Source organism: Littorina saxatilis, linkage group LG5, assembly GCF_037325665.1.
Source record: "Littorina saxatilis isolate snail1 linkage group LG5, US_GU_Lsax_2.0, whole genome shotgun sequence".
Taxonomy (NCBI): Eukaryota; Metazoa; Mollusca; class Gastropoda; order Littorinimorpha; family Littorinidae; genus Littorina; species Littorina saxatilis.
In genome coordinates this window covers 31,842,712-31,867,053 of record NC_090249.1, presented here as the reverse complement: position 1 = coordinate 31,867,053, position 24,342 = coordinate 31,842,712, and the positions used below count along the sequence as shown (strand labels likewise).

Below are 24,342 nucleotides of genomic sequence, written 5' to 3'. Positions count from 1 at the left end.
TGGTTGTTGCTTTTTTTAATGTACCTTTAACCTAGTTTGCTATTCATGGCCGATTTTAAGCAGATCTGATTTGGTGTACATGATCGCTTACGCGGAAAAGGACGCCATCCTTCAGTCCTGGTTAGTCATTGTGTTTCCAGATCGTCCTCGTCCTATCTGTACTACGTACCGTGGGGAATGCGAGGCATCCTCAACTTCATCCGCACAAACTACAACAACACGCCGGTCATCGTCACTGAGAACGGGGTGACGGACCGCAACGGCACTCTCCTTGACTTCTTCCGTATCCAGTACATCAGAGCCTACATTAATGAACTCACCAAAGGTACAGTAAATTCTCCAGAGTCAATTTTGTGGTTGACACCGGTGTTAGTTAACAAAAATAATCCCGCGATGGACTGGAAGCAGCCAGGTTTGTTACTGTATTGATACTTATCCAAATGGAAGGATGGTCTTATCCTATCTGCTACCTTAGGCGGTACATTGTTGAACCGTTCAAGGAGATAGATAACTCACTACTAGTCAGACTCTCCCTTTCATCAAAATTATGACAACACCTCTGAGATTCTCTAGGAGAAAATGTACATTTTGGCAACTGTTCGTCACAGGGGGCAACTTTAATACAAAGTGTCTGAGTGGGGGATGTTCTTATCCCATGTAAACGCCACGACAAATCTGATATAGTACATCGAGTCCTTCATACGAGAAGGACTTTGTCTTTAAGACTCCGATGAACTGGTCTGAGGTCAGAGCATTCAAATCTTGACAAAGGCGTCGCTTCATTTAGGTAACAAATTCTTTAAACGCAAACATTCCAATGACGAAGTTTTTTTCTGTTGCGAAACGGCTCTATTTTGGTTCATTTTCAGCGGCGTTGATAGACAATTGCAACGTGATCGGCTACACAGTGTGGTCCATCATGGACAACTTTGAGTGGACCAGCGGCTACACGCAGAAATTTGGCTTGTACTACGTGGACTTTGACAACCCTCAGCGCCCCCGTGTGGCCAAACAATCCGGCACATGGTACAAGGGAGTCATCGCTGATCATGGATTCCCGGACCCTATGTTCCCGCCGAAGGATGATCTGAGAAGAACGACATAAATAAAGAGAGAGATGAGCAGAGACATTGATAACCTGAAATGAATAAATACAACGAAGAGATAACACGGCTAAGCGGACGTTGTAGGAGGTTGACAGGTAGATGAGCACGGCGATGGCGTCAGCGATGATGACTTAGCGATATTTAACATATATTGCACTTCCTCTTCTTTGCGTGCCTGCACATGTTTGTGTGTGTGTGTGTGTGTGTGTGTGTGTGTGTGTGTGTGTGTGTGTGTGTGTGTGCGTGTGTGCGTCTGTGTGTGTGTGTGTGTGTGTGTGTGCGTGTGTGTGCGTGTGTGCGTCTGTGTGTGTGTGTGTGTGTGTGTGTGTGCGTGTGTGCGTCTGTGTGTGTGTGTGTGTGTGTGTGTGCGTGTGTGCGTCTGTGTGTGTGTGTGTGTGTGTGTGCGTGCGTGTGTGCGTCTGTGTGTATGTGTGCGTGTGTGCGTCTGTGTGTGTGTGTGTGTGTGTGTGTGTCAGTACTGTCTGCCCACCTCCTTGCCACAGGGTTTGTTAGTGTGTGTGTGTGTGTGTGTATGTGTGTGAGTGTGTGTGTGTGTCTGTGTGTGCGTGTGTCTGTGTGTATGTGTTCCTGTTTGCCTTCAGGAACATGTGTCATCGTCATTCTGAAAGTCATTCCGGCTTCTGTACACACAATGAGACTACACGTACGCGACGGCTTGAATTGTTCCCTGAAGATATTGACACTACATAAAAAAAATCCCAAAAAAATCAAGTAAATCGGGATTGGCCAAGCTGTAACGCTGATGGCTTTTTGCTGTTCTGTCAGCGTCTCCCTTCACTTTCCGATATCCGGAGAGTAGTTGTGTGCCGCGCACACAGCAATCCCGGTTGTTGTTACCAGTCATAAGAGACCTCATGTTGACTATTGAAAGTGAGCAAGCCTCGAGCTACTTTCACCATGTTTTGGGTGGGCTAATCCTGGGATTTCAACGAAGAGTTTCGGATTTTGATGTAATGATCACTTTAAAAACAATCGGCTGTGGGTGGGGGGGGGGTAGATCACATACGCACACTCACACATACACACACACACAAACACGCACACACACACACACACACACACACATACAAACACACACACACACACAAACACACACACACAAACACGCACACGCACACGTATACACACACACACACACAAACACGCACACACACACACACACACACACACACACACACACACACACACACACACGCACAAAGTCAAAAGAGAGAGAGGGGGAGGGGAAAAATATGAAAGTGACTTGGCATGCGCACTCTTAAACCCTAACCCCCAGACCCCAACACACCCCGGCTCCACCCCCAACACCCCACTCTTCTAAATCAAGCTACAGTTGGGCAACCATTGATCACCATCCTTCGTCACACGAAGGGAAAATACATGTGTGCACGTGCGCGTGGTGACATTTATTTCACATCAGTGCTTGGCCACACGCGTCACTTGCACGTTATTGCTTGTTGGTGTCTGAAAGAGACAGAGGTTTTGGAATTGATAAAATAAGTAATGTTTTTGATGTGTCTGCAATATTTATACACGAATTGTTTTTCGAGATACATCGCCTACTACGTCAAATGGACAATTGCGGAACAGTTTTTGTGGGAGGAAAATCGAGGCAAAACTGTCTATGATGAATTAACGCTGAACGCGTTTCGGCCAAAGATATTCTTTGGAAACAAGGAATAAAGGACGAAAGGACAAACGTCTATAGTAAAACGAAAAATAAAGGAATTTACTTTGGACTTCCCTGACGGACTCGATTGGATAGCCTTGACAGCCAGGCGCGCAAATAATTATTGTCATAGAAAATCTGTGTGAATAAGTCTTGTTTTTACCTCGACGTCACGATGCCATTTCTTTTGTATGTAAGCACCCATATTATATTTGATAGAAAATAAACGGAAACAGGCTGTTATTTTCTCTGGGCATATTTCACTGTGCACTACGCCTGTTACCGATTTGTGTTTGTAAAAAAAATCACTGCAGGGCTCTAACGGGAAATGTTATAAAAAGATATTTGCAAATAAACACAAACTTTGACAAAAAAATAGCAAAGCGACGCAGCTCCAACCGAGAAGGCGTTCAAATGTGTCACAAGAATTAATGCAAGCTTAATCAATTTTGCCGAATTAAAAATAACGACATTTAATAAAGCCTTAGTCTTATCGAATCAAGAAAAAACAAAGCAAAACAACAACAAAACCAGCAACAACACAGCTTTGACAAAAGTGAAACTCGGAACTTCAAAGCAACGATGAGCGTGTTTGGAAAAGAGTACGGACGAGATTTACACCTCATCATCGTCGTCATCTTTATCGTGTTGTTTGGATGTTTCCCTGCACGTGGTATGTTTCTGACTTATAATATTTCGGTTTGCATTTGATGCACATTTTTTGTATTACCATGTTTTTTTTCTTGTTTTTTTTTCTTTCTTTTCTAGATTGTTTATTTTTTATTCTTTCCTATTTCATCTCTTCTTTCCTTCCTTGTTTCTACGTTTCTGGCGGTTTTTTCTTTGGGAACAACGTGTTTTGTGCTTGATTTTGTTAGCTTAAAAGTTTTAAAGTCTGAAGTTTTCTAATTTTATGTTACAGTCAAACCTGTCTCTAACCACAATCAAAGGGATCGACCAAAAGTGGTTGTTGATTAGAGATGGTTGCTATGGAAAGGGGAATTATTTTGAAGGAATAAATCGTCGTGGATAATTCGGGTGGTCGTCACTGAGAGGTGGTCGTAAGGCTGGTATGTGATGCTTACGTTTGGTGGTCGTAAGGCTGGTATATGATGCTTACTTTTGGTGGTCGTAAGGCTGGTATGTGATGCTTACTTTTGGTGGTCGTAAGGCTGGTGTGTGATGCTTACTTTTGGTGGTCGTAAGGCTGGTATATGATGCTTACTTTTGGTGGTCGTAAGGCTGGTATGTGATGCTTACTTTTGGTGGTCGTAAGGCTGGTGTGTGATGCTTACTTTTGGTGGTCGTAAGACTGGTATATGATGCTTACTTTTGGTGGTCGTAAGGCTGGTATGTGATGCTTACTTTTGGTGGTCGTAAGGCTGGTATGTGATGCTTACTTTTGGTGGTCGTAAGGCTGGTATGTGATGCTTACTTTTGGTGGTCGTAAGGCTGGTATATGATGCTTACTTTTGGTGGTCGTAAGGCTGGTATGTGATGCTTACTTTTGGTGGTCGTAAGGCTGGTATGTGATGCTTACTTTTGGTGGTCGTAAGGCTGGTATGTGATGCTTACTTTTGGTGGTCGTAAGGCTGGTATGTGATGCTTACTTTTGGTGGTCGTAAGGCTGGTATGTGATGCTTACTTTTGGTGGTCGTAAGGCTGGTATGTGATGCTTACTTTTGGCATCTTTCTTTTGACGTTTCTTGGCCAGCTCTCTGTGTTGTCCCATCATTCCTAAACCCCTATTTTACCCCAAAACACGACGATTTTTATTTTTGTCTTAACTCTTTTTTCTTTTATTTTTTTTATTTTTGGGGGGGAGACGCGACTGATTCACCGATTATTATGTCCACAGCTAGCAAAAACGACAAGGAGTCAAAGGATGTTGCGCAAAGCGGTGAGTGTTTAAGCTTTACTCTCTAATTATCTTCTGTGTCCTCTGTCTGCCTGCCAGCCTATGTGTCTGCTTTCCTGCCTGCCTGCCCGTTTGTATTTTTGCCTGCCTGTTTGTCTGCCTACATGCCTGCCTGCCTGTCTGTATGTTTGCCTGCCTGTTTGTCAGTCTGTCTGTCGGTTTTTTGTTGTTGTTGGATGTGCATTGGTTGTTTTTGTTTTGTTCCTTTGTTACTTTGAAATGAGAATCGCCGATAAAAGTGGAGGATAATGGTGGACTGGCCGAGTTCAGCTACTATAGTGTGTTTTGCGTGCACGGACACAAGCTTTCACGGAACATGAGTACACGTTCAAACCCACACACACACCCACACACACACACACACACACACTAGCACACACACACACACACACACACACACACACACACACACACACACACACACACACACACACACCCACACCCACACACACACACTAGCACACACACACACACACACACACACACACACACACACACACACACACACACACAGACACACTCAATCAATCAATATATGAGGCTTATATCGCGCGTATTCCGTGGGTATAGTTCTAAGCGCATGGATTTTGTTAAAATTTTTTTTTAATGCAATTTATATCGCGCACATATTCAAGGCGCAGGGATTTATTTATGCCGTGTGAGATGGAATTTGTTTACACACTACATCACGCATTCACATCGGCCAGCAGATCGCAGCCATTTCGGCGCATATTCTACTGTTCACGGCCTATTATTCCAAGTCACACGGGTATTTTGGTGGACATTTTTTATCTATGCCTTTACAATGTTGCCAGGAAAGACCCTTTTGTCAATCGTGGGATCTTTAACGTGCACACACACACACACACACACACACACACACACACACACACACACACACAGAATCCTCTGACGCCGCACCAAGCACAATCGATGTGTCAGCAAATCGACAAATCTTTCCACATGATGATTCACAAGTTTGTGTCCAAATAAAGAAAAAGTTCTGTTTCCTACTTGTGCTTACACAACATTGCAAGCCATTGAAATGGCACAATGAATCAATACGTCACTCCTGCCTTGATCAATAAGACACAGTGGGCAGTCAATTAGGTAAACGAACTTTCAAGCGATTGTTTAAAGTACCAGACCTGTTAATGGAATTGGTGAAAACGTGAACCCCGGTATCACACATGCTTTTCATTTCTGTCTTTATTATTCTAGTCATAAATTATCAGCCGAAATTTACTGGATGAGCAAATAACGTCAGTGTGCTGAAAAACCTCAAGGGACGTTACTGATATCTCGCGGGTCCATGCTTCCGATGACATATGCTTTCATTTCTTTGTCTCTGTTGTTCTGGAATAGTTATCAATTATCAGCCAATATTTGTTTAACTCGGTGAGCAAATAAGTGCAACATCCGCCAATATTTGTTTAACTCGGTGAGCAAATAATTGTAACATGCTGCAAATCCTTAATGGACGTCATTGACATTCTCGACATCATTCCTTGACAACAGAAATCATGGTGGTCGAATTAAGGCTTCAGCACTGTTCACATGATTAACTTGCCAGCGTCAAAAGGCAAAACACAGTTAGGTCCAAAAACATAGCTTTCAAAAACACAACTTTGAGGAAATTACGTTTTTTATGATTTCATGTAAAATCTCAGTGGAAAATAAGATTAGAGCAATACCTGTACCTCAAATAGTGTGATATATTTGAATACATCATGGTTTATTTGAAAATGACAAAATGGACCATGCTGGTTGATAATATTTGCATAATTAAGGTCTCTGCCGTTGGAATTAAGAAACAATATTTTCTTAAGACAGAGCCAAAAAGCAGCAGCAGATTCAATAAACCAGAGGTCTTACTGTCCTTTGCATTGGATAAACCAAACTTACACTTTTCAGCCTTTGTTTTAGTCACTCGCTCACTTACTGCCTTCTGCCATGTTTATCTGTATTATGGACTTGTTTCCTGTCACTCCGTGTAATCCAAAATCCTAATCTACTGATATTGCCCTAACTTATCCCCCCCCCCCCCCCCGAGATTTTCCATGAAATTAGAAGAAAACTCAATTTTCTCAAAACTATGTTTTTCGGACTTAGGCTACTGTCGTTTGCCTTTGTGTAAATCAAAACCATAAACTACTGACATATCCCTAACTTATTTTTGTTCAGTGATTTTACAAGAAATCAGAAGAAAACCCAATTGTCTCAAAACTATGTTTTTCGCCTCTATGAAAACCAAACCCAATATTTTCATCGATATTGCCCGAATTTTTTTCCCATAAAATGTGTACATGAAATTAGAAGAAAACACAATTTTCTCAACACTTTTTTTCGGACTTATACTGTCTTTTGCCTTTTGATGGCAGAATTCTAGGCCGTCATGATAATGTGCCTGAAGTAACCATTGGTTTGCATCGACGCGTATAATAGATTGACGACATCCGAGGTGAAAAAAGTAGGCTATCCTTTTGCCTTTGCGAATTCCATGTGTGGCGTACTCCTTCTGATAAATTTTTAGGGCGGGAAAGTCCAACCTGATATGAGCTGCCTTCTTTTGCCTGTTTGGGGAAACAAGTTGATCAACCATGGACTTACCTGATAATCCACAACCCCTTCAAGCACAACTTTTTTTTTCTCACATAAGACGCGCCTCACGTTCGTTAAATATATGGTGATATAAAAGAGTGAACATCTCAACTGTTGGAATTGCTGTCTGTTGCCTTTTGACGGCATATGTTCTGAAATGTATTGGTCGGTACGACGATGGTGGGCCGCTAGTGTGATTGCGGCTGCTGTTGTTGTTGTGCTGATCTGCTGTTGTCATGTTGTTATCACTAAAGCTGTTATTGTCACGCAAAACTCGCGATAAACTTTAATTTTGTGTGGAGGTTCCGCATGTGTAGAATCTGTCGAAAGTCGCCAAAATTAGTGGGTTTTTTTAAAGACCTGATGAGACGCGGCCATTTGTTTATACTACAAAGGCTTGCATACATTTTTTTTTTAAGTTTGTAAAGCAAGGCTTATAAGGCCAGTGGATTTTTTCACATTGTGCAAAGCAGGGCCGGACCAAATGAGTTGTAAGGGGGGGTTCCTCCTTTTTTGGGGGGGCAAATCAGCGAAGTGGCGAAGCCACAAGCGCGCGCCAGCAAAGCAGGCGCGCGAACTAGGGGGGTCCGGGGGCATGCTCCCCCGGAACATTTTTGAAAAACGGTTAAAATCTGTGCAATCTGGTGCATTCTGGCCGACTTGTTTTGAGGGTTCAGAGCAGCATTATTTTGGTGCTAAAACTAGTAAAAGTCGAAGCAAGGTACATGCTTTTTCCAGGGGTGGGGTTCCGGAACCCCTGAAACCCCCCCCCCCCCCCCCCCCTGGGTCCGGCCCTGCAAAGTACAAGAAAGACAATGGTGTTTTACTTCGAAAATCGTTGTGAAAATGCTTTTTGAAGCCGTTCGTTCCGCGTCAAAGTTTAAGTTTAGAACAAATGGAGAGAGTAGGACTTTTTTTTCAGGGGTATTATAAAAAATATAAACATTTTAAACTCATTCAAAATCTTTACAAAAACAGGATACAGAGTGAGGGGGATTCTTTGAAACAATTCTGTTCTTTTAGTATCCTGATGAAAGACACACACAAAAAAAAGAATAAAAAGAACAGAAACAGACAAGGAATTACAGAAAGGAGGATCGAAAGGTTGGTTGGTTGGTTATAGATTCATTGTAACGTTTCTTCAAAAGAAAAGAAGAGAATCAAAAGAAAGAAGAAACAAACAAACAAACAAACAAACAAACAAACAAAAGAAACAAAGAAACAAAGAAAGGAGTCGCGTGAAGCGATATAAAAACATTTAGTCAATCTAACGGCTTCAAACTCAAAGATCAACACTAAAGAACAGTCCTCGCCGAGATTACAGCCATACCTGAAGACCGAGACGGGTCACGCTCGTCTCCGCAAAGCTAAAAATCTGAACACATTTTTAGAGTAAACATGACATATCGATATACTTTTGAATTCATGAGAAAATTAATACAAAGCAATAATCTTAAATCTGTTGGTGAAAATTGTATTTTATTGACAACTTAAATGAGCAAACTAATTAACTAATTTTTAAGCTTCCAAGCTGAAATGCAATCCCATAGTCCGGACTTTGTCAAAGATAGGTTGACCAAAATTTCAATCAATTTGGTTTTAAAATGAGATCGTGACAGTGCCGCCTCAACTTTTACTAAATGCCGGATATGACGAGATCAAAGACATTTATCAAGAAAAAAAACACGAGAAAAAAACAACGTCTGGGGCCGGGGGTATCATCTGGGAAAATGTGTATGTAAAGTTTCATGAAGATCGGTCCAGTAGTTTTCTCTGAATCGCTGTACACATGCTCGCCTAGTTTGTGCTTTTTGCAGGCAGTGGTTTGAAAGATGATCAGAATGCTGTTCACTCAGAATGCTGTTCACAGCGTGTTTTTACTCGACTCTTTCCCTGTCTCTGCCACGTTAAAAAAAAAGTTTCAACCAAGTGCAAATTCAATGTTAAAAACTGTACATGTACTAGTACTTTGGGCGTTTAAAATGTGTACACTATCTGTCATGTGTAATACCATGTAGGCTATGTCTGTAAGTAACGCGTGAGAAGATAAGGATCTGCCCAAAACCTTCATCCTCATCTAACTCAGTTAAATCTGAATCTGTCTCTGTCTGTCTCTGTCTAACTATCACGTTTTCTGTCTGTCTGTCTGTCTGTCTGTCTGTCTGTCCGACAGTCTGTCTGCCTCTCTCTCTCTCTCTCATTCCTCTCTTTCTCTTTCTCGCTCTCTCTCTCTCTCTCTCTCTCTCTCTCTCTCTCTCTCTCTCTCTCTCTCTCTCTTTCTCTATCTCTCTCTCTCGCGCGCGTTCTCTCTCGAATGTGAAAATATGTGTATAGAGTGATTTGAAGTCTTTCTCTCCAGGCGAAGGCTATTCTTAAAACAAAAGCTCGCTCAAATTATGATCGTTCCCAAAAGCTCGTAAATGAAGATATATCTATGACGGCTTACTAGTGCCAAAACCTCATAATTGTAATTATCAAGGGAAAATTAGTAATTTTCCCTTGATAATTACCATTTTCACGTGTTTATTACTAATTTTCCCGGGAAAATTACTAATTTTCCCGGAATAATTACTAACTTTCACCTGTTAATTACTAATTTTTAGTTTTGGCTCACTTCCTGACGGATTGCTAGTGCCAAAACTAAAAATTAGTAATTTTCACGTGAAAATGAGTAACTAACAGGTGAAAACAGTAACTGACAGCGTTAATTAGTAATTATCACGTGATAATGGGTAACCCCAGGTTTTGGCACTAGTAAGCCGTCAAAGGGCTTACTAGTGCCAAAACCTCATAATTGTAATTATCAAGGGAAAATTACTAATTTTCCCTTGATAATTACCATTTTCACGTGTTAATTACTAATTTTCCCGGGAAAATTACTTACTTTCACCTGTTAATTACTAATTTTTAGTTTCGGCTCACTTCCTGACGGATTGCTAGTGCCAAAACTAAAAATTAGTCATTTTCCCGTGAAAATTACTAATTATCCCGTGAAAATGAGTAACTAACGAGTGAAAACAGTAACTGACAGCGTTAATTAGTAATTATCACGTGATAATGGGTAACCCCAGGTTTTGGCACTAGTAAGCCGTCATAGTATCTCTTCTCTTGAGTTCTTCTTTCTGTTATATTTCTATCTCCGTCTGTATCTGTCCGTCTGTCTCTCTCCGTCTGTCTGTAACTATCTCTGTCTGTCTGTCTGTGTCTGTCTGTGTCTGTCTGGTCTGTGTCTGTCTGTGTCTGTCTGTGTCTGTCTGTCTCTCTCTCTCTCTCTCTCTCTCTCTCTCTCTCTCTCTCTCTCTCTCTCTCTCTCTCTCTCTCTCTCTCTCTCTCTCTCTCTCTCTCTGCTGGTGACTGGCGACGATGGCGGAACCAGTATGTTTGTGGGTGTGGCCCGATAGTGTGGCTCCACAGAGAAATATCTCTGTGAGTGGCTCCCTTGTGACGACAACAACGCCATTGTTAGTGTGTTCTGTCAGTTGAGGTCTCCTCCTCAAAGCTCAATGGGTTGGGGAGTGTGCTCAGATTAAGACTATGAAGTTGCAATTTGCACTTTCATTTGGAAACGGGCGTTATTTGTTTCTAGGCTGCTGGGATCTGTTTTGCTGCTGCCGCAATCGTCGCCATCGTTTCGCTTTATATGGAAACACGTGGTAATGGGTACCATAATGGTGATTATGAATCACGAAGTGCACTTATAAGTGTACTGGGGTTTGACCGAAACAAGCCATCCAAGTAAAAGGCATGACGATAATGATCCTTTTCTATCATCGAAAAAGTGTTTGGGGTCTCTCATTTACGGTAGAAAAGGTGGATAAATAGTCAACGACACCAAAAACGAATCAGACCAGAGCTCATGCAGAAGGAACTATGCTATTCGTTGTGCCTGATTATTTGATTATCGCAGTAAAAGTTAATCATTCGAAAAAAAACATAACATGCGCACGATGTTCGCACTCATGGATTTCACGTTTGAACGCACAGAGAGAGAGAGAGAGAGAGAGAGAGAGAGAGAGAGAGAGAGAGAGAGAGAGAGAGAGAGAGAGAGAGAGAGAGAGAGAGAGAGAGAGAGAGAGAGAAATAAAATGCTGCCATTCTATGCAAAGACCTTGACAGATCTGCGATGGTCGACGGGATCGCCTTCACGTGTGAAAGAACGCATGTTTCACTCATTAGGAAGAAAGTAATCTACTTTAAATATGGGATGGCCATGTGAGAAAAAAAAACATGTGCTGGGCGTATTCGTTCCCTTGAATTTTTTTTCAACGAGAGCGCAAGAACGTGATGTTGTTAGGTTGTGTGTATTTTTTATTTTGTTTATTATTTCAGTCTCAGATTACCAGGACCCATTTTCTGAAATTGAAATCATTTTTTTCAAGTTTTACACCCCCGGTATAGGGGTGTGTATAGGATTCGGTCCATGTGTTTGTTTGTTTGTGTTCGCATATAGATCTCAAGAATGAACGGACCGATCGTCACCAAACTTGGTGAACAGGTTCTATACATTCCTGAGACGGTCCTTACAAATATTGGAACCAGTCAAACACACGGTTATTGGTGGATTAAGATTCTACAAGGACTTATAGAGGGACATCGATGTGTTTGTTTGTTTGTGTTCGCATATAGATCTCAAGAATGAACGGACCGATCGTCACCAAACTTGGTGAACAGGTTCTATACATTCCTGAGACGGTCCTTACAAAAATTGGGACCAGTCAAACACACGGTTAGGGAGTTATTGGTGGATTAAAATTATACAAGGACTTATAGAGGGACATCTTCATGGTCAAAGGGAAATAACCATTCTCACTCAGTCACTGCCACCAACTGAGAAGGTTATTTCCCTTTGACGGGGGTGTTTTTCCTATCTCGGAGGAATTTCTTGTTATTACTGGAGTGTCCAACATCTGTAACCATATTTTTGTTTCCTACTGACAGTGTCCGCGTGTCCGAACGGCCCGCACGTGCAGGATGACAAGACTTGCTACTACTACCACAACTCGCCCTCAGGGTGGGAGGGGGCGGAGGCCAAGTGTCGGTCAGAACACGGGCTTCAGGTCATCTTCAAAAACAAACCCAAAGCTGTAGACGTGCTGCAAAAAGTCAGCGATCTTCGGTCCAGGTATGACCACAACCTGTTAAAGTGTTAAGCATAGCGTGGGCTTATCGTAACATTCAACCAAGGCAATAGCGGTGCTGCGTCAAGTCTTTGGACCAGGTATAAACTCAGCCATTTCGGGCGACGCAGGGGAAAAGGTCGTTCTTCGCGTCAATAATGCATACATTTTTTTTAAACACGCGGTAGAGTGAGACTGTGACAATTGTTCTGGTTTCTTCACACCCCTGCCCCCCTCCCCTCCCCTCCCCTCCCCCCAGATTCCCAACCTCGCCCTTCGACCCTCTTGTTTCTCCTCCCATCCCCTCCACGCTTTCGTCTGAACAGAAATGAAGGTTAATCTAAAACAAAACAAAACAAAAACGTTTAATCATTCGTTCTTTCTCATATTTTACCCTTAGTTTTTCCTGTTTTATTTTCTTACTTTGTCTTTTTTAATAGCGACTCCACCAATCTGATGTGGGTGGGTATCAGCCGAAGCCAGGACGGGATGTACAGATGGACAGACGGAAGTACCGCCAACGGTGCCTGGACAAACAAAATCAACACGGATGACAAAGGTCAAGGTCGTGGCTGCGTTGCCGTTGACCTTGATCAGGTGACGCGTCGTGGTAATGACGTCAGCTTCTACCTGAAAGATTGCTCGGCTTCGTCGCTCAGTTTCCTGTGTATGGTTGACACCGGTGAGTTGTTATAAGGTTAAACGATTGTTTACTGTTCTTCTCTTAGTAGATCGTAATTCGTCTAAATCACTGTGACCAGCATAGACCCGATCACCTCCCGTATCCACCACCCCAAACCCCCCCCCCCCCCCGGTCCTCAGAAAGTCATAACGGATCCGCTATAGTATAGTTTGCATGGTTGTCTACACGGGAACAAATAAACTGCAAATATTCAGCCACACACCCCCCCCCCCCCTCCAGCCCCGCGCCTTCGGCCCACAATCGTCCCATCCCATACCCAAAGTATCTTTATTAGTAAAGCTATGACATTTTTCTTCACAAAAATGCAAACACAACAAGATGCAAATTTTCACCAGGTGACTTAAAAAATCTCAATATGTGGCCGATTTTTACAAATGGCGTCGGTATTGTTGCGCAGCCAATGCCGTGTGGACAGGCTGGGGCACGTGGTCTGATTGTAGCACCACCTGTGGAAAAGGAATCAGGAGCAGACAACGCACGTGTCTGAACAGCAATTACAATAGCGACAACAAGAAGGGAGAAAAGTCGTGCAGCGGAGACGACGCTGAGAAGGAGGAGTGTTCAAGTTCGGCCTGTCCAGGTATGTTTTTGTTTTTTGGGTTTTTTTATCATAAAAAAATCTGAGTATGGTTTAGATTAGTTTCATACTGGAAACTTTTTTTTATCGTCGTCAGTCTTCATCATACGTATTATTTAATTAAAAAATTACTATTTTTCAGTAAGATTTTTAAGTTGTGTGGCAGAGCAAAGGTTGCTAAATAACGTGCACACACACACACACACACACACACACACACACACACACACACACACACACACACACACACACACACACACAGCAATATATTTTGGTCAAATCTTAACTAAACGTAATAGTTGATATAAATACAGTTCAAAGTAGAAATTCACTCACTCGTGTCGGGTTGAACAACCTCGCACAGGTTTAAAACCGGGAGAAATGTAATAGCCATGTTCTCTTTCCTGCCGCACGTATTTTACCCATCAAATCCTGCGCGCCCCTGACTTCCTGTGAGCCGAGTAATCCGAAATAACACTCAATTTGATCAGAGCTGGGTGTGTTTTTATTTTTTTTTAACTTTCAGCAAAGTCGGAATTTATTGGGCAATCTACCTCATAAGCGTGTTTGGAAAAAAGTTACGCGACTTTATTGCACTCTTGCGATTTTTTGTTTGTTTCTTTTATTTTTTTTCGTAGAAATATAGCGATTTTACGGGGAAAAGATTTTGAGTAGGAACTTTCTGCTCTCATTTCTGCTTAGAATCCGATTGATCACTGCGGCTTTGCGGAAAGGACGGGGGTTGAGGTATTCATGCATGATGGAGGCCTTGCGTGTGTTTGTTGTTGTCGTTGTTTTTGCATTATATTTTATAATCGAATTAATGTAAAGAACATCTTGATATCATCGTCAGAACAAGACTCTCTCTCTCTTTCTCTCTCTCTCTCTCTCTCTCTCTCTCTCTCTCTCTCTGTCTCTCTCTTTCTCTCTCAGTCTCTCTCTCTCTCTTTCTGTCTCTATCTTTTACTCTCTTTCTGTCCTCTCTCTTTCTCTCTCTCTCTCTCTCTCTCTCTATCTCTATCTCTATCTCTTACTCTCTTTCTGACCTTCTCTATCTCTCTCTCTCAGGCTCTCTCTCTCTCTCTCTCTTTCTCTCTCTCTCTCTCTCTCTCTCCCCCCCCCCCCCCCCCTGGCCTAGTGGTAAGGCGTCCGCCCAGTGAGCGGGAGGTCGTGGGTTCGAACCCCGGCCGGGTCATACCTAAGACTTTAAAATTGGCAATCTAGTGGCTGCTCCGCCTGGCGTATGGCATTATGGGGTTAGTGCTAGGACTGGTTGGTCCGGTGTCAGAATAATGTGACTGGTGGGTGAGACATGAAGCCTGTGCTGCGACTTTGTCTTGTGTGTGGCGCACGTTATGTCAAAGCAGCACCGCCCTGACTATCACCCTTCGTGGTGGACTGGGCGTTAAGCAAACAAACAAACAAACAACCCCCTCCCCCCCCCCCCACTCTCTCTCTCTCTCTCTCTCTCTCTCTCTCTCTCTCTCTCTCTCTCTCTCTCTTCAGTCGTTCTACAGATCTTTGAACTTACTCCTAAACTAGGGATCTGAGTCATAGTAATTACTCTCTCCATTAGTGCTGCAGATCCGGTCGGTTCTATTTTCATTGCCTGAAAATCCACGCTCAACGACCAAAGAACAATAGCAGAAAAAATAGCGACATTGCTCTTTCCTTCTGCTGTTGAATAGAGACTTAGAATCAATTTACCATTCATAGAATTAAAATTAACCCTGTGTAAATCTAGAAATACACGCATGACCTTGTTTGCAAGCACTTTAACAGTTCAGATAATACGTACACTGCTGTTAGAGAAAGAACACCCCCACCATCACCACCACCACCACCACCACCACCACCAACAACAACAACAACAGCCGGCAACAGCTGCAACAACAACATCAACAACAACAACATCAACAACAACAACAACAACAACAACAGCAACAGCATCAGCAACAACAACAACAACAAGTCTTCGAAACATTGCATTACATACTAGTCTATTTCTAGATAGTTAATCCTCTAATGCATTCGGTTTTAGCGTTCGTTGTGTCATAGCACAGAAGACGTACTGACATACCTTTGAATTATGGTCATACTCAACTTACACAGGCACGAGAGCGATGGAGAAAATGCACTTTTAGTTCATGAACACTGACAAGTTAAGATATAAGAGGTGGTGAGTGAATGGGGCGATGGGAAACAGTGTGAGATTAAAGATATTGGTGCACGTGTAAGTGCATGCACAAATAAGACCCGCAAACGCCAGATAATTCGATAATTGCACTTGTATCAGTTGTGGCCAAAATTGGATTTCGCTCTTGTGCACACAAAAAAAAAAAGCTACACAAGGTTTGGTTCTTTTGCGCTTTCCGGTTAGCATTGTGATTTAATTCCAGCACCTTTGTGTAGACATGATGTAAGCCTGTGCTGACATGTGTACCTACAATTTTGAGGAGGTAATCGACGTAAACTCTATTACACATTCAAAGACGTTTTTGTTATTCTGTAAAGGAGGTATCACAATGGATGTTTTATCGTAGAGAGAAAGTAGAAGCAGGTAAATGTGGGTGATTTTGAATTTAGGCGTACATTTTCATTGATTTCATAGGACGGTGGATTGCTATTCTGATGTGCAAAGAACTGATCACGGTGTTAAAATTTTCCGAGTAAACCGAAATAAATAACGGGGATTTTTTTTTGGGGGGGGGAGGGAGGGAGGGGGGGGGGGGCTGTTGACCGTATTCATTCCATCGCTTTTTTAAAATGTTTTTGTTGTTGTTTTTGTGTGTGTTTTTGATTGTGTTTTGTTTTTGCAAACAAGACAGACCTACGAAGGCTTAGCAAAGCATAAGAGATCGTGGGAAATTTCACTGTCATAATTATTATCTCTGATACTATTCATAAATTCTCTATGTAGTTCGACCAGCAACATTGAAAGTCGTCCATGCAGATATCCATCCTAACACAAATCTGGTGATCAAAACACAGAATAAATCATGCGATGCAATGAACTGACAAGAGGACGGTTACGTTTAAATTTAAAGCAAGATCAAACACCATTGGGGGTATCATATAGCCGGCTCGATATCCCTGCGAATTCAAACAGAGAGATAAGTTCAAGTGTGCACACTCCATTGAATAACTAGGCCAGTTGTGACCGAACGCTGAAACGCTTTTCGTGTACTTTTCACTGCTGTCCAATCATGAGGAACGTGGTGCCCTGGTTTTTGCTCTCCACGGAACAATGAGTTGTTCAGTTTTAATTATTGCCATGGTGATTGATCGTTACACGTGTAAATCAGAAGATTGTGGTTGTAGATGCTGGAAATTATCATTGGGCGCATGTCACTTATCTTCGTGGTGCAAGACTGCTGAACTGGGGCGATGGTTTTCAATCACAACGTCAAATGTCGCCGGCAAACGCAGTCGCACAGTTTTATACACTTTTGTTGTTGCCTGTCTCTCTGTCTGTCTGTCTGCATGTCTGTCTTCCTGTCTGTCTGTATGTATGTCTGTCTGTATGTCTGTATGTCAGTTTGTTCATGGTCGAATAAATAAAGCGATGGAAGCACCCAGAACACAGGACAAGTCGTGTAAAAAAAATATCATGAAACAATTACTTGGACGAGATCGTAAACAATAACACGGAACCGATATTCAAAAATATATGGTGCATCAGGGACACCTAACTCTTATTTCTCCAACATGAATTTAAATGATCTATATAATACTGGTTTCGTGGTTGTTGTTTTTTACCCGGCAGTTTATACCTGGGAGACGTGGGGAACATGGACTGCCTGCAGCGCCACCTGTGGTGAAGGTCAGAGGTCAAGGTCACGTCGATGTGTTGACAGCGAGAGCGGAGGTCAAGGTCGTGCCCAGTGTAAGGGGGACGAGAATGAGACTGCGCGATGCAACATGGAGAGATGTGCAGGTAACGTTAGAAAATGTAACTATATGGGATTCGCTGACCCTTTCTGACTTTAAAAGTAATGGTAATATTCATCATAACAATACTCTGTAAATCACGTGCCATCATTCCTAACTTATCCTTACTATCCTGATGAAGTCAGCGACTGTCTGACGAAAATTTGATAAAGGATTTACCCAAACTGGTTGCTGTTGTGTTTTCTCTTTGTTTTGATGTTAACTGTGTCAGTATAAATTCTTGGTCCGACAGTGTATAGCTGGGAGACGTGGGGTGCATGGACTTCGTGTAGTGTCAGCTGTGGTGGAGGTCAGAGGTCAAGGTCACGGCAATGCGTTGACGGTCACGGTGTCAGCGGCGGTCAAGATCGCAATCAGTGTCAGGGGGATGGGGACCAGAGAGAGCGATGCAACACGGACGTATGTTCAGGTAACATAGTAAAACGTTCACTTAGTTCCGTTAGAAATTCTAACTATTAAAAAATCTATTGTACTCTCTTTCTCAGTAAGAAGGGTCAGTTGCTGTCGCCTTGGCTTATTTTTAAACACAAATAATTTTGAAGCGTTATTAACTGTCATTATGTACACTGGTATACATGTGTCGACTTTGGACACTGAGTAAATAGCTGGGGCCTCCGAATGATAAAGTTCTACATTCCTTCCAAGAATGGTTTCGACTGTCTATGGTGATGTAACTCATGCAACATTCTTACTCGTTTATCATCGGTACACACGGTAGTCTTTGTAATGAACCCAACTATGGAACACAGAAGAAAAGAAAGACAACACACTGAACATGCAAGCGGCCTACACAGATTAGTTCACAGATCCATTTTTTGGTCAGAAAATGTAGTTGCGTTCTTTTGAATGACACATACGTTAAGTTAAACAAGAAATTATTCCAGAAGTTGAGCTATGAGAAGGATGTGCATGCACGAGTACATACTCGATGGGGGAACGGCCCCATTCTGATCATCATCGCTCCACGGCTATCGCCAGTTATCTCTCTGACCGGACGCTAAAGTCCTACGCGAATCTATCAAAACAAGAATACAGAGTTATCTCCCATATGTTGTTCGCGAGCACTGTTCGCGAGACGAAAATGATTGCAGATTGGCCGACTTCGACAGTGATCTCCGTTCTGTTCTTCACAGTTATGATAAAGACATCGTTCTAAGGTCAAAACAAGTCGAAATGCTGGGACTGCTGCCGGAAGGAGACCGTAATATATGGTTGCATCCCTGTCAGAAAAAATCGTCTGCTCCAGCGAGCGCCGAAACCAAACGGTTGATTATCACGTGACACTTTTGCCATATTTAGAGTTGTTTGCACAGTAAATACAGCCGCGAAAAATAGCTCGCTTGAAACTGTCTTACATATCAATTCCTTTGTAATTTAAAAATTACACAACACCATGAAAAATCATTATCAACGATCGCGAATCTGCTTATATCCATAACACATTACGAAAAGATCTAAATATGTATAAAAAAAAAAATCGATTTCCTCGCCAGTCAAGGAAAACCAAGGCATCCTGTCAGGGGTAGAATGAGCCGAACTCATTTTGACCTGAGGTCAGGATGGGAACGGCCCCGCATAGTCAAATAGGTCACACATAAATCTTGTAAGCAATGTTAAATGTTTGACTACTTTTCTGTGTCCGGCAGTCTACAGCTGGGAGACGTGGGGAACATGGAGTGCCTGCAGCGCCACCTGTGGTGAAGGTCAGAGGTCAAGGTCACGTCGATGTGTTGACAGTGAGAGCGGAGATCAAGGTCGTACCCAGTGTAAGGGGGACGAGAATGAGACTGCGCGATGCAACATGGAGAGATGTGCAGGTAATGTTAGAAAATGTAACGAAATGGGATTTCCTGAATCCTTCTGACTATAAAAGTAGTTTTGCACATTTTTATTACAAAATAATCAGCAGAATGCGACTTGTCCTTGACTTGAGAATGCGACTTGTCCTTGACTTGAGAATGCGACTTGACCGACGAGAGTTGAAGACTCAATGTGAATGTTAACGGTATCGGTTTTATTTCTTGATCCGGCAGTGTACAGCTGGGAGACGTGGGGTGCATGGACTTCCTGTAGTGTCAGCTGTGGTGGAGGTCAGAGGTCAAGGTCACGGCAATGCGTTGACAGTGTCAGCGGCAGTCAAGGTCATAATCAGTGTCAGGGAGATGGGGACCAGAGAGAGCGATGCAACACGGACATATGTTCAGGTAATATAGTAAAACGTTTACTTATTTTTCTTAGAAATTCTGAATATTGAAAAATGTACTCACTGTACTCTCTTTCTCAGTTAGGAAGTTCAGTTGCTGTCGCCTTAGGTTGTTTAAACACCAATAATTTTAAATCATTATAAACTGTCATTATTTACGCTGGTATGTGGCGACTTTGGACAGTAAACAACTGCATGGGGCCTCCGAAAGATAAAGCTCTACATTCCTTCCGAGCATGCCTCGTCCCAATACATATGTTACTGTCGACTGTCAAGAGTGATGTAACTCATGCAACATTCTTACTAGTTTATCATCGACACATACGGTAGACTTTGTAATGAACCCAACTAAGGAACAAAGAAGGAAAGAAAGACAACACACTGAACATACAAGCCTACAGATCACAAATCCGATTTTTGTGTGTCAGAAAATGTTGTTGCGTTCTTCTGAATGACACATACGTTAAGTTAAACAAGAAAGTATTCCAGAAGTTGAGCTATCAGAAGGATGTGCATGCACGAGTACATAGCCTACTCAATGGGGGAACGGCCCCGCCGCATAGCCTGATAGGTTCAAACTAAATCTTGTAAGCAATGTTAAATGTTTAACTACTTTTCTGTGTCCGGCAGTGTACACCTGGGAGACGTGGAGCGCGTGGACCACCTGTAGCGCCACCTGTGTTGGAGGTCAGAGGTCAAGGTCACGTCGATGTGTTGATAGTGTGAGCGGAGGTCAAGGTCGTACCCAGTGTAAGGGGGACGAGAACGAGATAGAGCCATGCAACACGGACAGATGTGCAGGTAACATTAACCTAAAATTGACTATGTGGTAGTAATTTCAATTTCGTATTTGGCATCTTCTTCATCACGAAGCCTTTAAGGTTAATTGATTTAGACGTTCTCATTTTTCAAAAGCAAATTTTAGCGGAAACGCGCAAGTGCAAGTAATGAAACAAAAATTGTATTATATATTCGTTTCAATTAGGTTTTTAGGCTTCCTTTATTTGCCAGTTTAAATGAAAATGTTTTGATGAAAATTTGTCAAAGCATCGATTAATTGTGAAAAATATCTCATTTACTCAGGATACAAATCGTATAAAAAGAATTAAATCAGTGTTGTTAGGGCCAAAACTGACTTACTCCAGAAAAGGGTAAAAAAATTAATTAAAAAGTCACAAAAGTGCTTGGACACAAGCGCATGCCAGAGTCGTTCGGAATCAACATCAGTCCTTTCACATACAAATTATACTTTGTAAAGCCTTATTATCACACGACCTTGGCATTGACATCTATTTTTTTTATTTATTCCAATTTGCAGCTTATGAATGGGAAACATGGAGTGAATGGAGTGCATGTAGCGCCACTTGTGGGAAAGGTCAGAGGTCAAGGTCAAGGCAATGTGTAGACGGTGCGAGCAGAGGCCAAGGTCAGACTCAATGCGCAGGGACGGGGAAAGAGACAGACGATTGCAGTGCTGATCAGCAATGTACAGGTAAGATTAACGTCCAAGTTTCTCCAAGGTCCTCTCAATTTAATTTTGTCAAATGGTTGAGAGAAAGTTTGAAAGGAGCATGACAAAAATGCAATATATTATTCTGCATAGTTTGAGTATCTGAAACTTTTTTTTTGATGTTAGTGGTCGTTGGCCTGCAGTTGTTCTGGTCTCAGTTAATATGAGTTTATATTAAGTTCTCAGACGTCAAGTCTGTCGCAAAAATCCAATCCGTTCGTTGCTTTAGTTCAGTAGAATGGTACTTTAAATATGTTTTCTTGTTTTATGAAATGATAAAGCAATTTTTTTCTTCTGATACTGACTTTTCATCACCGACAGCACCGACATCATACAGTTGGGAGATGTGGAGTGCATGGACCGCTTGCAGCGCCACCTGTGGCGGAGGTCAAAGGTCAAGGTCGAGACGATGTGTGGACAGTGTCAGCAAGGTTGAGGCACGTGGAGATGGGTCGTGCCCTGGCCTCAACACGCGGAATGAACCGTGCGGCAGACAGAAATGTCCAGGTACTAAGCAGGTGTTCTCTTTTTTGGTAACTAGGGTTGACTTTGTGTGCGTTCGTATTCTAGTTAAAACTTTGGGTGGCCACTGTTACACTGACTGACCTTCAAGAATCTCAGGGGCTACAGTTAAATGTCAAAATTTCTTAGCGCATTTCATGACGATGATTAAGGATACGTGAGGTTGAACATCGTTCGCCGCTGTTCTTATTCTGATTGACTTGGACACAGATAACGTAAATGTGACCAATGAAAGTACTTCTTCTTGTGACCTTGAAATTTGCTGACACACCTTACTTGTAGTATAAATTTGTCTTTATTTTTGGTGTATATACTGTTCAGCAATGATTTTTTCAAGAGGCACTTATACATTCCGTCTTCGTACGGATTTTCATTTACCAGGGCCGTTGTGGCAGGAATGGGGTCAGTGGACTGTCTGCGGCGCCACCTGTGGGAAAGGAGTTCGTTCCCGTGTCAGAACATGCGCACTGCAAGGTGTGACGTCAGATCAGTGCAAAGGGAAGAGCTCCAACGAACATATCTGCATCAGAAACTGCAAAGGTAGTCACAGTTTATTCTGGCAGTGGTTCACGGTGGGTAATGCTTTTGGGTGATTTAGGTTGGGACACGAGGGGTGGGAATGTAGTGTGTGTCTGTGTGTGTGTGTGTGTGTGTGTGTGTGTGTGTGTGTCAGTGTGTGTATGCCACGGTGTGTGTGTCAGTGCCAGTGTGTGTGTGTGTGTCACAGCCAGTGTGTGTGTGTGTGTGTGTGTGTGTGTGTCACAGGGTGTCACGGTGTGTGTGTTTGTGTGTGTGTGTGTGTGTGTGTGTGTGTGTTTGTGTGTGTGTGTGTGTGTGTGCTCAATATTCACCTGCAGCCTACGTGTTTGACTAATAACGAAATGACGTAATGTCTACACTCCCATGTTTGTGCTAATACAGCGCTCTGCTCAACTGAGACAACAGAAATGGCTGAGATCATCAAAGGCGGAAAGACCCAAAATCCCGCCGATCGCATCCCTATTGTGTGTCAAAGTAAACTCCTTTCATTAAGAGATTGAATGTTTGCAGTCCAAAAAGCAACGTCCGGCCATACTGGCATAGGATGTGTGCGTTTCACTGAGCGTATGCAGTGTACATACAAATGTCCCCTCGCCAGTGTCATCTCAATTGATTTAAAGGCTGGAAATAATAAATCACCACCACGGTACTAATGGACAGAGTGTTTCGCTTCTTCCCTCTCTAGGTCTCAGCAAACTGGAACTGGTTCATCAAATCAAGTCTCAGCTAACCCCAGAAAAGGCCGCCAAGCTTGAAAAGTGGGCCGAAGACACAACATACGTACAGGAGCACATCTTCAACGCTGAAAACCTCCAGGATTACGCCATGACTGGCCACGTCATGCAAACATTAAAGGTCGCGGATCGAATTGCCTGTGTGCTGAAATGCTTGTCGCTTGGCGGATGCAAATCCTTTAACTTCTGGTACGGGCCAGAAGCGGCCGATGGCGCCGCGCATGCGTGTGAGCTGAATTCTGCCAGCCGGGACGAGGCGATTAGACAAGTGCAGAAGCGGGATGGTTTCATGTTGTACGATCTCTCCATGTTTATTCCATATATTTGAGATTAAAGAAATGAGATGGATAGGGCATTTTGGTAAGTTCAAACAAAGTGTCCCTAATCTAAGGAACCTGTAGCAAGTTACTAAACTTCGCAAAGAGAACCATGGCAGTGTGTTGAACCGTGACCTAAATACAAGTCGTGATGAACAGCCATATTGTTGACTATGAAATAGGACTACGCTTCATTCTGTTAATTTGATACTTATGATCAAGGGACATAAGTCCACGGCTGACTGTTGACGAAGATAGTTAATCGGGGACTATGGAACTGTACGAGTACAGGGTATCTACCACCAGCAGGTCGTTGTTGGTGCCTTAACCTGAGTTTCAACTTCACAAATCCTGCTCCCCTCCCAGCTCCAAACACACCGCCCTGGTCACGCTATGATCTTGGGAAAGATGCTAGTTTCTACTTTTTGCAAGAACAAATGATTTTTTTTCAACAACAAAAAATGCAATCTATTGAAAATTGCAGCTCTGCACTTTCAAAAATTGACTAAAGCTGATTTGGGTTACTCGTAATGCATTTAAGTGTGCAGTATGGAAATCAAAGTATTCATTTTATATTGCTTTTATCATAAATGCAACAAAATTAACGTAGAAGTTTTAAAACAGACATAGGCCTATGTCTGACAGCGTTACGTTGTCCTTTAGCCGGTGTGGTCATGAATGTTATGCAATGTACAGTTTTTGGACAAAAACATTCTACAGAAGATTGGTGGCTTTAATAAACGTGATGTACGTTCATATAACTGTATACTGTGTGTGTGTGTGTGCGTTTGTACTTAAAAAGAAAAATGTACGTTCTTTGTTGTTGCTTGGATGCTGGTTCAGTTTAGCATGT

At 42.5% G+C, this 24,342-nt stretch overlaps 2 protein-coding genes across 2 annotated transcripts in view; both read left to right on the top strand.

Moving 5' to 3' along the window:
- Window positions 1-1,272, top strand: part of LOC138965940 (lactase/phlorizin hydrolase-like) — a 30,812-nt gene extending 29,540 nt beyond the window's left edge. Inside the window, exons 19-20 of the mRNA XM_070338022.1 lie at window positions 141-325; window positions 870-1,272. Of these exons, the coding sequence (XP_070194123.1) occupies window positions 141-325; window positions 870-1,105 (421 nt within the window). The 3' untranslated portion in view covers window positions 1,106-1,272. The remainder of the gene's footprint in view (window positions 1-140; window positions 326-869) is intronic.
- A 1,282-nt stretch (window positions 1,273-2,554) lies between these two features.
- Window positions 2,555-24,247, top strand: LOC138966871 (A disintegrin and metalloproteinase with thrombospondin motifs adt-1-like). Its single transcript, XM_070339247.1, has 14 exons — window positions 2,555-3,469; window positions 4,655-4,696; window positions 12,254-12,437; window positions 12,873-13,114; window positions 13,533-13,715; window positions 17,479-17,649; window positions 17,896-18,072; window positions 19,310-19,480; window positions 19,697-19,867; window positions 20,497-20,667; window positions 21,185-21,358; window positions 21,698-21,883; window positions 22,280-22,438; window positions 23,124-24,247. The coding sequence occupies exons 1-14, from the start codon at window positions 3,379-3,381 to the stop codon at window positions 23,498-23,500; spliced, it is 2,499 nt and encodes an 832-aa protein (XP_070195348.1). The 5' UTR covers window positions 2,555-3,378; the 3' UTR covers window positions 23,501-24,247.
- The last annotated feature ends 95 nt before the right edge of the window (window positions 24,248-24,342 follow it).

Bases quoted from the DNA above. Each gene is read 5' to 3' on its own strand.
- LOC138966871 (XM_070339247.1), top strand. From the start codon at position 3,379: ATGAGCGTGTTTGGAAAAGAGTACGGACGAGATTTACACCTCATCATC. The intron at 12,438-12,872 runs GTATGACCACAA...CTTTTTTAATAG, and splicing joins GTCAGCGATCTTCGGTCCAG to CGACTCCACCAATCTGATGT. The intron at 21,359-21,697 runs GTAAGATTAACG...CATCACCGACAG, and splicing joins TGCTGATCAGCAATGTACAG to CACCGACATCATACAGTTGG.